This window comes from Leopardus geoffroyi, chromosome A3 (genome assembly GCF_018350155.1).
Source record: "Leopardus geoffroyi isolate Oge1 chromosome A3, O.geoffroyi_Oge1_pat1.0, whole genome shotgun sequence".
In the NCBI taxonomy this organism is placed as follows: Eukaryota; Metazoa; Chordata; class Mammalia; order Carnivora; family Felidae; genus Leopardus; species Leopardus geoffroyi.
In genome coordinates, this window is record NC_059336.1 from 40,805,140 (window position 1) to 40,819,173 (window position 14,034).

The 14,034-nt window shown below is 36.3% G+C and overlaps 1 protein-coding gene across 2 annotated transcripts in view; it reads left to right on the top strand.

The window, feature by feature from the left end:
• MACROD2 (mono-ADP ribosylhydrolase 2) overlaps positions 1-14,034 on the top strand; it is a 2,046,639-nt gene that overhangs the window by 1,276,253 nt on the left and 756,352 nt on the right. For both annotated transcript variants that reach the window (XM_045445353.1, XM_045445352.1), the window contains exon 6: positions 1,223-1,344. In XM_045445353.1, coding sequence (XP_045301309.1) covers positions 1,223-1,344 — 122 coding nt within the window. The remainder of the gene's footprint in view (positions 1-1,222; positions 1,345-14,034) is intronic.

The window sequence follows — 14,034 nt, forward strand, 5'->3', positions numbered from 1 at the left end:
AAGTAAATGATTTCACTTATTATATGATTCCGATAATACTAGACCAAATTTGTCTTTCTGATCAGAGGTAATTAGTCGTCGTTACTTACATCAATGAAATGGGCTAATAATCCAGATTAACAGATAAGACTGGAAAGCAGATGTTATTAGGCATTCAAATAATTTGGCTTATAATTTTAGTTCTTTCTTATGATCCTTATTGACTTTAAAACTAGAACAGTTCAGGGGTGCCTGGGTGGCTGAGTCAGTTAAGCATCTGACTTCAGCTCAGGTCATAATCTTGTGGTTCATGAGTTTGAGCCCCGCATCTAGTTCTGTATTGACAGCTCAGAACCTGGAGCCTGCTTCAGATACTGTGTCTCCCTCTCTCTCTGACCCTCCTCTGCTCACACTCTGTCTCTCTGTCTCAAAAATAAATAAACATTAAAAAAAAATTTTAAAAACCCAGAACAGTTCTATTTCATTATGGTCCTAAATGTAAAAATTTATGCGTGTGTAGATATTTAAAAAATACAATGGTTGATGTACAAAAAAAAATCTAATCTTTTGTTTTAAACATAAAGGCTGAAAGGTATAGATTGTATTTTGAAAGTTTTAATATAGTAAAAATTAGAAGCTAGGTAATTTCTAGGGAGTGTTATCCCTAGCATACCTCACTTATGTGAGGATTGGTAGGTTGCATTTTAAAACTGGTAGCAATATTTTGAAGTTATTCCTTTTAGGGTTATCACTGATTGTTATAAATTATCTTGGCACATTTTCAGAAACTTGCCCTTTTTTATTATTGTGTACAATGCCAAAAACTGTTGTCTTATTTATAAGTAAAGTGATGTGTAGCATTGGCTCTTCCCATGTCAATTCAGAATGCTCATTTTGCAGGCAATTATTTCTCAGTTTATTTCCCACCACGGATTTGTCTTTTGCCAGGGTGCCAATTATTCACATCTTGTGTTATAATCTGTCTCACTTGGATCTGACCAGTAACGATGGAATAATTTACTGCTAGGGGATGCCCTTTCACAATGATCACCTTCCTGGGAAATTGTCTACTTTTAAGAGGCTGTGCTATATAAAATCTTTTACCAGAGAAGCATTTGCATTATCAATATTTCTTAATTTGCTCCCGGCTCCAACACAAATACCTAAAATAAATAAAGTGCCAATTTGTGAAAAGTGAAAAACACCTTGCTTATGCTATTTCTTCTTCCTTTTGCATGTGCAGATGTCATCCACACTGTAGGACCAATAGCCAGAGGCCATATTAATGGTTCCCACAAGGAAGACCTTGCAAATTGCTATAAATCATCTCTGAAGCTGGTGAAAGAAAATAACATCCGATCAGTTGTAAGTAATTTTATGTTTCTTATTTCTTATTCATTTCAGCCTTTATATTTGGGAAATCAGACTTGTCCAAAATGACGGTAGGAAACCATTTCTAAAATTTGGAAAACTAAGGTTAAGTTTCTCAGTAAGTGATGTGGTCACTATTTTGTGTACCCTAAATATTTGCTTAATTATCCGTGATGGTTTAGGATTTAACACTGTAGGATCACACAACCAGAGCCATCTCATCTACTTTCTTCCAATCATTGTGCCACTGGCTTTTGAAGAAAGTGTGTGTGTGTTTGCATTTTAACTTGAAATTTGCTGCTTGTTAAATCTGTTTGGCTCTTCTTAAACTATGCCACATCCCTGCTAGGCTTTATCCGTTTAGACAGAGTTCAAAAAAATGTGGGTCTAGTCTATTTCCTTACCAGCAGGCTGGGATGAAAGGAAGTCTCTTCGAGCTGGATTTGGAAGTATTTGTTCACCTGCTTTTCTTTTGCAACATGTCTTACGTTTATTACATATCAATTACACCAGGAAAATAAAAGTATGAGAAAAATGAGAGTGTAAATACCCAGTAGTAAATTAATTTGGGCAGAATCCCTGGGATTCTTTTCACATAGATTATAACCTTGGTGAAATGCTGGGACAGGAAAATAGTTAAACAATTGACTTCTTAGCAGGCTGAATGGATCAGCCTTGCTTAGGGGGTCACAAAATTGAAGGCTTTATTACTTGTATAAAGGAGCATTGAGAGACACATTTAGATAACCTGGGATAGTGGCTGGACTTTTCGTGCCTGATTATAATTTTGAAATGTCTTTTTTAGTGCACATAGGTGAGCTTGCTTAAAATAACAAAACTTTTTTTGCAAGCTAATTTTATGGCTTTTAAACCTTTGCATAATTATTAACAGAGATGAATATTTTATTTTACTCTTTCGTTTTTTATTTTTTTTCTTTAAAAATAAATCAGTAAGTAAGACCACTCTGTCTTAGAGGAGAAAGCTGAAGTTCAGAGAGAATGAAGCAAAGCAAACCACTGAACCAGTAGATTTTGTTCTTTACAGCAAAATAAGGAAACTCAAAACAGGTGTGCATACACGTTTAGGGAATAATTAAAATTTTGTCAATGTGGCTTATTGATTCAAAAGGTGGGGGCTGAAATGCTTGGAAAAAAGGATATGTAGAGAAGTTTCTAGCCTGGCAAATATAGACCTTGAGACCTGAAGAGAATTGGCTAATGAATTCACTGGCATCTCTAATGACCCCTTTTCTAAAGACAGGAGAAAGTAAGATGCTAGACAACTATAAATAGTGTAAAAACAGCACCCATCCTTTTAATAGGAAAAAGAAACATCCCTAACCATGATGATCTTAAGATAATCATAGCTGCTGTTATACTACTTGCCACTATTAGGTAAGAAGTGGGAGAATTATAGACTGAGTTAAATTGACATTTATGAGATGACCTACAGATGGACCGAGACTACTCTAATCATCCTGGGATTGGATGAGGTCTATCTTAATATCTTGGATGATGATTTTGAGGGGTTAATTATATCTCACTTGGTGCTAAATTAGCAGGTGGTGCTAAACTAAAGTCACTTTAATATTAGTAAACAAAAATAGAGGTGGAAAATATTTGCGAAATGTGAAGCAAAATGTCAGCTAAATTAATCACATGTTATGTCGTGGTTGAATGGAGTTTCTATCAAATGTCTTGTCTCTTATTCACACACAAAAATCCATTTTCCTTCCTTCCTTCCTTCCTTCCTTCTTTACCTCCTTTCCTTCCATCTTCTCTGCCTCGCACTTTTCCTCCATGCTTCTTTCTTTTCTTTTTTTTTTCTTTTCTTTTCTTTTCTTTTCTTTTCTTTTCTTTTCTTTCTTTCTTCTTCTTTCTTTCTTTCTTTCTTTCTTTCTTTCTTTCTTTCTTGCATTTCTTCTGTCCTTCCTTCCTTCCTTCCTTCCTTCCTTCCTTCAAGGAGGAAACAAGGCTTTGTATTTTATATGGAATGTCATGTTCTTGGCCAATGTTAAAAAATTATAATGCTTAAAAAATCATAATATTAATGTCATCAAATCCTCATTATGTGGGAAAATGGAAAATTCTTAGCAACTTATTGCAACTGGATATATGTTTGATAGTGTAGGCTTATACTTTATAGACTTATTAAAATAGATAGGGAGCGATTATTGCTATAAAAAGCCTGGATATTAAGATAGAAAATAAACTTAACTTGAGCTCATTTATAATACATGTCAAAGAAAATTTCTCAAAAGCTCTTTTACCAGTGCTTGCTTTACAGTTACCCCTGTGTGACCACAGGCAAGCCACATCAACACTTCGTAGCCTCAGGAGAAAACATGTTTCATAACTTCAATTTCTACATACAAAGAATCACCAGATTATTACTGTTATCTCAGATATATCTAACTCAAGAGGCTGTTATGGGGGTCAGTTGAGATAATGGATGTAAGACAACTGGAAAAATGTAATTCTCTATCAAAGCATTTGGTAATATTACTTTAAGTATAAGTTATTTTCACATTTTATGATTTGGCAAATTTAAGAGATTGAGATCATTCCTACTTTGGCATCTATTCTGAAAACCTGACCTCTAAACATTCATCATGTCATTTCTTGATGCTATTAAGACAGAAATAAATGATTACCAAGTATTCAGTTAGTACATTTGCAAAGGAAAAACTCAATTGTTTTCTCCCCTGTGTAGGGAAAAACTTTGTTGTTGTTTTTTTTTTTTTTTGACTTAAAAAATTTTTTAAATGTTTATTTTTGAGAGAGAGAGCATGCACATGCATGAATAGGGGAGGAACAGAGAGAGAGAGAGAGAGAGAGAAAGAATATGAGTGAGGTAGCAGCAGAGAGAAAGGGGGACAGATGATATGAAACAGGATCCATGCTGACAGCAGAGAGTCCAATGTGGGGTTCAGACTCACGAACCATGAGATCATGATCTGGGGTGAAGTCGGACGCCTAACCGACTGAGCCACCCAAGCGCCCCCAAATTTTGTTCTTCTCGATTTTGTGTTTATTCCCTGTAAGTCTTTTCTTTTCACACAAATCCCTTCACTTCTGGTTACCAAATATGTGGAGGTTTCTCTTCATACCCAGCAATTCACTGGGCCACCTTATGGGTGTCCTACATTTAATTCAGTTTGATACTAATTACCTGGCAATAGTGTCAGATCTCCTAGGTTAAGGGCCCAGTCCCAAATGGTCTGATCCCTAACCCCAGTTTTCTCCACACTTAAACCCTTCAGATGCCGGTAGCAAGCTCAGTCTCTGAACCAACCAGCTATAGATACAAGGTTCCAATGACCTCCTCCTTGGGTTCATTTAATTGCTAGAGAGGCTCACAGAACTCAAGGATATACTTGCTTACAGTTGCCAGTTTGTTAAAGGATGTGATAAAAGATATAGATGAACATCCAGGTGAACGGGTATATAGGGCAAGGTCAGGGAGGGCCCCAACTATAGGAGCTTCTGTCCCCGTGTAACTGGGGTGTTTTACCCTTCTAGTATGATTGTGTTTGCCAGCCTGATAGCTCTCTGAACCCTGTCCTAATGTGAGACTCCCTCACAGTCATGACCAATCATCAACTCCACTTCTAGTCCATCTTTCCTGTTTGGATGATGAGAGGTAAAGCTGAAAATTTCAAGCTTCTAATCATTGTTTGGTCTTTCTAGTGACCAGCCCCCATCCAGGACCCAGTCAAGAGCTCAACAAGAATTGCCTCATTAGAAAAAAAGTTGCCCCTAGTGCTCTTATTACTTAGGAATTTACTAGGGTTTTCAGAGTCCTGTGTCAGAGATGTAGTCAAAGACAAGTATTAAAACAAGAGATGCTTCTAAGCTTCTTATTACTTAGAAAATTACAAGAGTTTTAGGAACTCTGTGTCAAGAACTGGGGACAGAGACCAATATATATTTTCTATTATCTTATAATAAATTTATTCAGGCAATTAAAACTAGTATTAATGTTGTTTATAACTATTAGTGTCATCTTATTTCTAAGCATGAATAATATTGTTACTATTACCAACTCATATTTGTATTGGAAGTACAGAACATACCATAGACTTGTATTGCTCAGTAGATGCATTGAATTGAATTAAATTATATGACTCTTGTCACCAGAATTAACTGTATTAAATTTATAGTCTAATCTTTCACTTTTCAAAAAATACTCATATAATTATGGTTTCTCCCATGATGCATCATTTTACAACAAAGATACAAAAATGAATGAAGATTATCTATTTACAGTAGGGTAGCAGATATGTAACAAAGTAGCTGTAAAGCAATATGGTAAAGGCCATAATGGTCTGGACCAGCTAAGTTGTGGTACAACTACAAGTAACCTCAAAATCTCAGCAGCCTGTGTTCAGAGACCCTGGCTTATAGACATACCATCATCTCACAGCTGTCGTGTTTCAAACTGACAACTTGCTCAGCCATAGAGCAGAGACCTTGCAAACTTATGCATTAACTTTTTACCACCTCAGCTTAGACATGACACACACCATTTCTGCTCCCATTTCATTGGCCAGAACTATTCACATAGCCCTGTCTAGTGGCACGGGGGCCAGAGAAATATCCATGAATAAATGAAATATTTGATAGGCACTGCTTTTCTGCCAAAGTTAAACCAAAGGCTTTGGGATCACAGTACAGTGGTCAGAGATATCTGCCATATTCTAATTTCTCCAAAGGAATTCTTTAAAATTTTAATGGAGGTAAAACAAATACTGTGATCATTTATTTATTTTAAAATATTAATAAGACTTATCAGTACCAAGACATTTTAAGCATCTTCTAAGACCCAGAGGGTATAATGATTGTCTTCACATATATAATTTGTCTCCATCTCCTGCCCATCCAGACAAATAAATAGACCAGATCATCATATCCATTGTATGATTTGAGAGCAATCTCTAGCTCTCATCACTTTTAAATATCTTCCCACAGATGTCTGAAATTCCATAATTAATGAGTAATTTATGATGGTCAGGCATTGTCCTTTCTCTGCAATTTTCCTTTAAAATGCAAATACTCATGAGATCTGTAGATAATTAATTTCCTAATACCCTAACATGAAGAAATTTATCACATTACTTTTCACTTTAGCAGCATAAATTAGAGGATGATAAAAGTGCTCAGCATCTCAGCCTGAGGGAGGAGGGGAATTGGAAGGGGGTCTGGAGGAAGGTTGAGAGAAACAGAAAACACAGAAACAGAAAACAGCGGGATACAAATAAATTTCATGTACCTCCCAGTTTTGCTAAAAAAGAAATTTTTAAATAGAGAAGGGGGAAAAGTTATAGTTACACATAACTATCTAGAAGTAAGGTACTTATTTCGTTTTTGGAACATGTTGTAGACAAAATTTTTTCACTATGAAAAAAATAATACTCATTTATTAATTTAAGAGATAAAGTTTCCTTATATTTCTCTCCTCTGTCCATTCTTCTTGGTGGCTTCTTTCCAGTATATGTCTACATGTTTGCTTTAGGTTGTAAAAGGATAAAAGTAATCAATAAATCTAATGGTTCATTTTACAGGGGCACATCTCTTCTGTGAATTATTAATTAGCACAGCTTTGTTAATAGTGATGAATGTTTAAATTTACAATTTCAATCATGATTCTTCCTCAAGTCTTAAAGTTTCAAATGAAAAATCTGAATAATCTTTCATGCTCTCTAGACCTCATTTTTGCATGTATCTTATTTCTTCCAACTTACTTCAAATAAAATTCACTTACTTTCCTCCAACCATGAATTCCTGTTGGGCAAAATTCAAATATATGCAGATTCACTTTGTGTACGGTCTCCACAACCTTCAGAGTGTTGATTCTTGGATAGGCAAAGTATAAGGCACTATGGAGGGGATAATTAGAAAAAGATTAAACTAGAAATGGGAATAGGAAAAAAGGGTGAAATAAAAGTGAAAGAGGGTACAGATTTTTTCTAAAACTTTGGGAAAGATAAAGGTAAGTGTCAAAGAATGGATCCAAGTCTTAGAACCACAGAATTCTAACACATGTGACTTGAGAAATGAATAGTCAGGCTGGTGAAATTAAACAACTAAATTATTTTGATTTCTGGGACAATGCTGTGTCCCAAGGAAATTAAAAGGCTGTTTTGGGACTGGAAGAGTACTTCACATATACAGAATATCCTTTTGAATGTATATTACCTAAAACATACAAATGGAAGTTATTTATATTATTTTGCTGAATATCTTGGTGAAATTTCAGGGGTGAGTATAGTGTTGAGGGCAGTGAGGAAAGATCCCAATTGCAATCGGATGGACAGACTTATGTAGAGACACTATAGTAGCACAGACATTATCTTACCTATCATAATGTCTTTGTTGTTTTCAAGTGAGCATAGAAATATTTTATAAGGGTTTTTGTAAGTTTCTTGCCATCTATTTTTCTCTTTTTTTGCACTGTGACCTTAAATGTCCTCAGTGGCAAATTCTTCTACCATCAGTTTCAGTTTTAGAAACTTAATCCATGCCTTTCAAAATCTGTGCCTTATTACTTCAGAAGTAATAATTTCCCAGGGGCTCCTGGGTGCCTCAGTCTGACTTGCATCAGACTTTTAGTTTCAGCTCAGGTCAGGATCTCATGGTTCGTGGGTTCGAGCCCCACACTGGGCTCCGCACTGACCACGTGGACCCTGCCTGGGATTCTCTTTATCTCCCTCTCTCTCTGCCCCTCACCCAGTCTCACAGGTTCTATCTCAATTAAAAAAAAAAAAACTTTAAAAAATAACTTCCAATGGAAAAGACAATGGACTTACAATGTCGGTGCTAACCTCTAAGCATTACAACAGTAAGCAAATCCTACGTTTCATTGTTTCACTGCAGTGTAGGTTTTCATTTTAAGGTGTAGTCAAGTGCGCCTTATTTTCTTATACAAGTTCCCTTCTGAGAGGGTTGCCATGGCAATGAGTTCTCAGCTTGAGATTCTTAAATGCTGGTTTTATTTCATTATCTGAGTTTCCATTACAGGCCACATCAATCAATGCAGTCCCTTCTTCAAGAAGACTTCTTCAGCCTTGAAAAGATGACCCTTTAATTTGTTACCTCTGCCCCTGCCTAACTTGGCACCACCATTTCCCAGCCAGTACTTCATCTCAAAGCACCCCCTGCAACAGAGCCATTGGTGTGACCTTTCCCCATCTCTTTTTAGGCAGCATCTAGTCTTGGTTCTCAGTTATCTCATTTATAAAAGATAATGCTAGGTATCCATGTCCTTCCTAGCTGGAATTCTAACAGCTCTGTGACTAATGATACTGTTAATAAATAACAAGAACACAAGAATTTTTACATTTGCACTTCACTTTATAGTTTACAACAGTGTGTTCCTATACATCATCTCATTTGTTATTTAAATTCTCCTGCTAGCTCCTTGTATTTGATTTAGCAAAAGAGGGGAGAACAAGGCTAAATCAATATTTTTCTTTCTTCTTTTTTCCCTACACTCCTAAACTGGGCATACATCCTAACTGGGCATAAGGGTACAAATACATCCTAACTGGGCATAAGGGTACAAAATCTATAATAATATTCTCATCAGGTCATTATTACTGGCAATAACCAGTGACCAAGAAAGGACAGCAGAGATGAGGAGTTGAGAAAACATGGAATGATGGTAAATTCATAGACCATGCCTGGAAAACTTAGATTTATATACCTCGACCCATGTTGTCATATATTGCATAATTCATACCACCTGGTGGTATGAATCAGAGAGATGACCTGGGTTACAGAGATCAGTCGTTTAGCCACACAATATAATAATAAGAATAGCTAATATTTTTGAACTGTCACTTTGTGCCAAACATTGTGTTTTACTCATTTAGCCTTGGAACAGCTTGAGTTAGAGTGTGGTTTCTTCCACTTTACAGATGTGGAATATGAGCCAGAAGGACCATGAGTAAATTGCCTAAGGTCTTACCTCTAACAAAAAGTAGAGGTGGGAGTTAAACTGGGAAAGTCTAAATCCAGTGCCTTTTTACTTTCCTCTGCCGTTTTATGTCTTTTATTTTTTACTTATTTGTGTGTTTATTACTAATTAATTAATTATCTTTTTAAAATAAATAAACCCATGGTACTTTATACTACTGCCTTGTAGGAAGCTTTTTGTGAACATGGTTTTGGACAGTGATAACAATTGGAGGGTACCACTAGCATTTTGTGAGCCACAGGTGCTACAATGTGTGGGCTGACCAGACACACACTGCGAAACTGTCCCTTATCCTGCACAACATGTGAATGTTTTGCCTGACAGTCATATAAGTAAAGCCTATTTATAAACAACAAGGTACATTACAAACAGAGCTTTTGTTTTCAGTATATGAATGAACCACCATGAAAATTAAGGGAAGTTTGTGCTTAGCTTGCTCAGCATTTTGCCTAGTGTCCTGAGAAAACCCTGCCATCGGTGGCCGCACCACTTAGGGTAGTTGGCAATACATTGCACTTGTGTGAGTCTGCATTTGCAGATGTTCTTTTCATGGTGATTCCATGTAGGAAAGCAACTGTTTAACCCTTTCATACGTGCTGCCTAATTCATTGTGTGTTACACTATGCAGTAGGTAGCCATGTCTGAGTATTTACTTTGAGAACAGAACTTTACCTTCTCATTTTCCCTTTACATCTCTTTCATATCACCCCTATGACATTATATTCATTTTTAAAAAATTGATTTATTGTCTTGATTTGGATTCCCCTGAAAGCAGACCCGGAGACAAAGATTTGTGCACAAGTAGTTTATTCAGGAGGCCAGGACAGGAAGCACTGGCAGAAGTATGGGGAAGTGAGAAAGGGAAGGGAAGGGAGCCAAGAGTCATATTACAAGGAAGTCACTACTTTGGGCAACAGAGGCTCACTGTTGCTGGCGAGCTCTCTGGAAACCATACAGAACATGCCTACAATTGTCCCATCTGGAGAATGAGGGGAGTTGAGCCATTTATATTTCACCTCCACCTGTGGCTGGCTGAGGACTGTTCCTGGGGTAGTAATTCCCTAGACTTTCCTGTCTGCTCCTTGGCCAGCCTGAGAGAAAACCCTGAGGCAGAATCACATACAGGGACTTGCTGGAGGGTGCTATGCATGGGCAGGTACTGGAACTCTGAGTTCTGGGAGGATGTGGGTGGGTCCCTGACACTTTTTTCTTCCTGGATATGGGTAAGTATTACTATTAATAGATGTCATTTCAGCATATTCAAGAGGTCTTCTCAAAATATTTATTATGGGTCTGATTGAATTGAGACCATTGGGTTAAGTTAAACTGAGTTTCCAGTAGGGTAATATGCTAAACACAGGTTGTCCAAAGATTTTTATTCTTAAACTCAGTCATACAACTTCTCTGCTTCTTTTGAGTATAGTAAGATATACATGTTATAAGGATGGCAATTAATGTGACTAGTGTTGTATCCTATGAATGAACAGAGTTATTGAAAATGAATGTAATTCTTACGTAGTGGAGAAATAATATCACAATATTGTGTCACCTTGGTTGAACTTTTTTCTTAACATCTCATGGCACTAAATTTTGAATCATCATGTCAAACAGCTGAAAAGTTGGCTACCCAAGGCTGGATGTATATAAAATTGTTAATCAATTAGAAGATACAATACAAATTGAGGGTTAGCAATTTGCTAAGGTAGTTACCTCATATTTTTCCAATATAATGATTCATCCAAATTATGTCTTCTTTTAACGTTTCAGGAAATAAGGTATCTTATATTTTCTTCAAAATCTTACAATATGCCCATAATCAATTCTTTCTGTAAGAGTGTCTGAAATTTTTGCTTCATCTTTTATAGTTTGAAAGAATTATTTTTAGTCACTTGTGCTTTCTGCAGATATGGTAGCAAAAACCAAGGAAATTTTATTTAAAGTGAAAGTATAAAACATCTCAATTTAACCAGATTTGTCCACTTAATTATTTTCAGTTCCTTTTACAAGGCTAGGGAACATTCCCAGGAAAATCATTACTGGTTTCTACAACAGTGTCTTCCAGAGGCATTACTGGCCCAGCGCACTGTCAAAGAAAGTATATTACAGTGAATGAAATTTGTATAGAAACTATAAGCAGATTTGCAAGGCAAACGTTCATCTCGAGTGTTTTATTTTTCCCTGACCTGAGCAGCAGTTATCAGATTACTGTGCCATGAGGAAAATAGTCAATTCAAAACACGGACCACGGAGTCCCGAGCCTACCATTAGATTTGAACAACAGGGCAATTTTGTCATATATCTAGAGGGTTAATAGTCTAGAGGAAAGGCAGCAGCTTTAAACTGTGTATTTCTTCTTGCAAATGTTCAGATATGTTTTTCAGAAGAGCAATTTCAATGTATAGAATATAAGCTATTCTTAGGCTGTTAAACTGAGACACTAAAAGAGCAAAGCAAATAAAACCAATACCACTTTGAAAATAAAAATAAACCTGTCAGTATCGAGAAAGCTCTCTAGACTTGTTTATGTACTATTCAATAGAATTATAAAGAGCTTTTTTTCATGGAAAATGTGTTACAGATTCAGTTTAAGCCACACCATAGCAATCTTTGTTTTGAACACTTACACATGCTCCTGAAATGTGTAGAAGGTGAATTACTTGCTTGGCAGGTGTGTCATAGAAAGAGTATAGTGTTCTAGTTATATCTATGGCTTAAGTATAACAGTATATTAACCACCCAGATCTTTGTCCCTGTGAGCTGAATAATTTTAGTGCAATCTTTCCATGTCTTCTGAATGCATTGTTTGGGAAATTTCCATGCTGCAACTCAAATGTTTAAAAATATAACGGAAAAAAATAAAAATATAACAATGATAAATAATAATAGTAGGTTCATACCAACATTTTCATGAGACTCAGATGCTACAATTTTTATGAAATGCTTTGCAGACTGCATAGTAAGTTTCATTAGTAAGGTTCATTAGTAGTAATTTGTCCAACAAATATGTATTCAGCAACTACTATGTTCTAGTCACTATTCCAAGTATGTGGTGCTTGTTGAGCTTATATTCTACTTGTAGTAATTTTTATTATGACTAGCAGTAGTATTAGAACCATTATTATTAAATAGTTTGACAACATGTCTAAATGCTATGGCTTGGTATTATTATTACATCCCTGCAAAATTATCTCACCATTACTTTTTTTTTTACTTCATTTCTGTAATTCCTGAATATTGGACAAGCTAATAAGTAATAGAGCAGAGTATAGATTCATAAAATGGCAGTTCTGTGAAATGTTAATGACATAACTCTCAGGTAACATACATCCATAAGGATAGAGGATTATATGACTAGTCCTATAAAGACAGCAAAGAGTCATAGAAGCAGTTCCTAAAGTTATTTTAAAATTTCAAGTGCTCCCAATTTTAGAAACAAATTCTCATAGATAGAACCTTCAGAGATTCTAAACATAGGAAATATAATTCAAAATGAAAACAATGCCGAACAGTGAAGAAAATGCAAGAAAGCCTAAGAAAAATAACTGTTTTTTTCTTTTTAAATTGAAATGGCAAAAAGTAAATGATTTCACAAAAATATACTAAGAAGCAAATACACAATTCTTGATTTTTCCATACTTGTTCCTCTGCCCATTGGCTGATCCAGGACCAGTGGTGCAGGCTGGGAAGAATAATGAGAGGAATTACAATAGCTTGTGTATCAGTTACGTTATTTAAAAAAATTTTTTTTTCAACGTTTATTTATTTTTGGGACAGAGAGAGATAGAGCATGAACGGGGGAGGGTCAGAGAGAGAGGGAGACACAGAATCGGAAACAGGCTTCAGGCTCTGAGCCATCAGCCCAGAGCCTGACGCGGGGCTGGAACTTATGGACCGCGAGATCGTGACCTGGCTGAAGTCGGACGCTCAACCGACTGCGCCACCCAGGCGCCCCATCAGTTACATTATTTAAAAATGAGTGTGAATCTACATACCTCACAATGTAATGCACAAGAGCCTAAGAGCACACTGCAAAATGCATGCAAAAATGTGAGCCAAATTTGAATTTAATTTTCTCTTCCAAAGGGCAGAGAAATGTCTCTGCCCTAAGTTTGCATAAACTAAGATCTCTTGGTTATGCCTTTCAGGGAAGACTAACTGCTCTGTCAACTCTTTCTGCTTCCAGTTTTACAAAATCTTGCTTATCTGATTAACTGCAATTGCAGCTACTCTAATCATGTGTATTCATGAGTATTTGTGGGTCAGGGTCAAGGGGGAAGGAAGGCTATCTCTCCTCCAGTATTACACAGTATTTCTTCTTCAGAGCAAGTCTTAGTTCCTCTGTTTTCTGCTGGTTAAGGTTTATTGTTTATCTCACCCATAACATAAACATGAGAAAAAAGATGTATATTATTTTAAGGCGATCTTATTACCGCTCATTTAATAGCAACGCAAAAGCAGAATCTGGTGAATTTATATGCAAGTGATGAGTTTCATACCTGGAAAGCTGGGATACCAAAGGAGGATTTTCAATTGCCTAATTTGGATGTTGAGTCATGGAAGAATTTGAGGCATGGAGTGCTTGATGGTTTGATGCCTCACTGATCCCCAGACTGGTCTGACTTATATGGCTGAATAGGCAGACACTTCCTTCCCTTTCACCACTTCATGTGTGTCACTCTAACTATTATGGTTTTGGACAAAAAAGC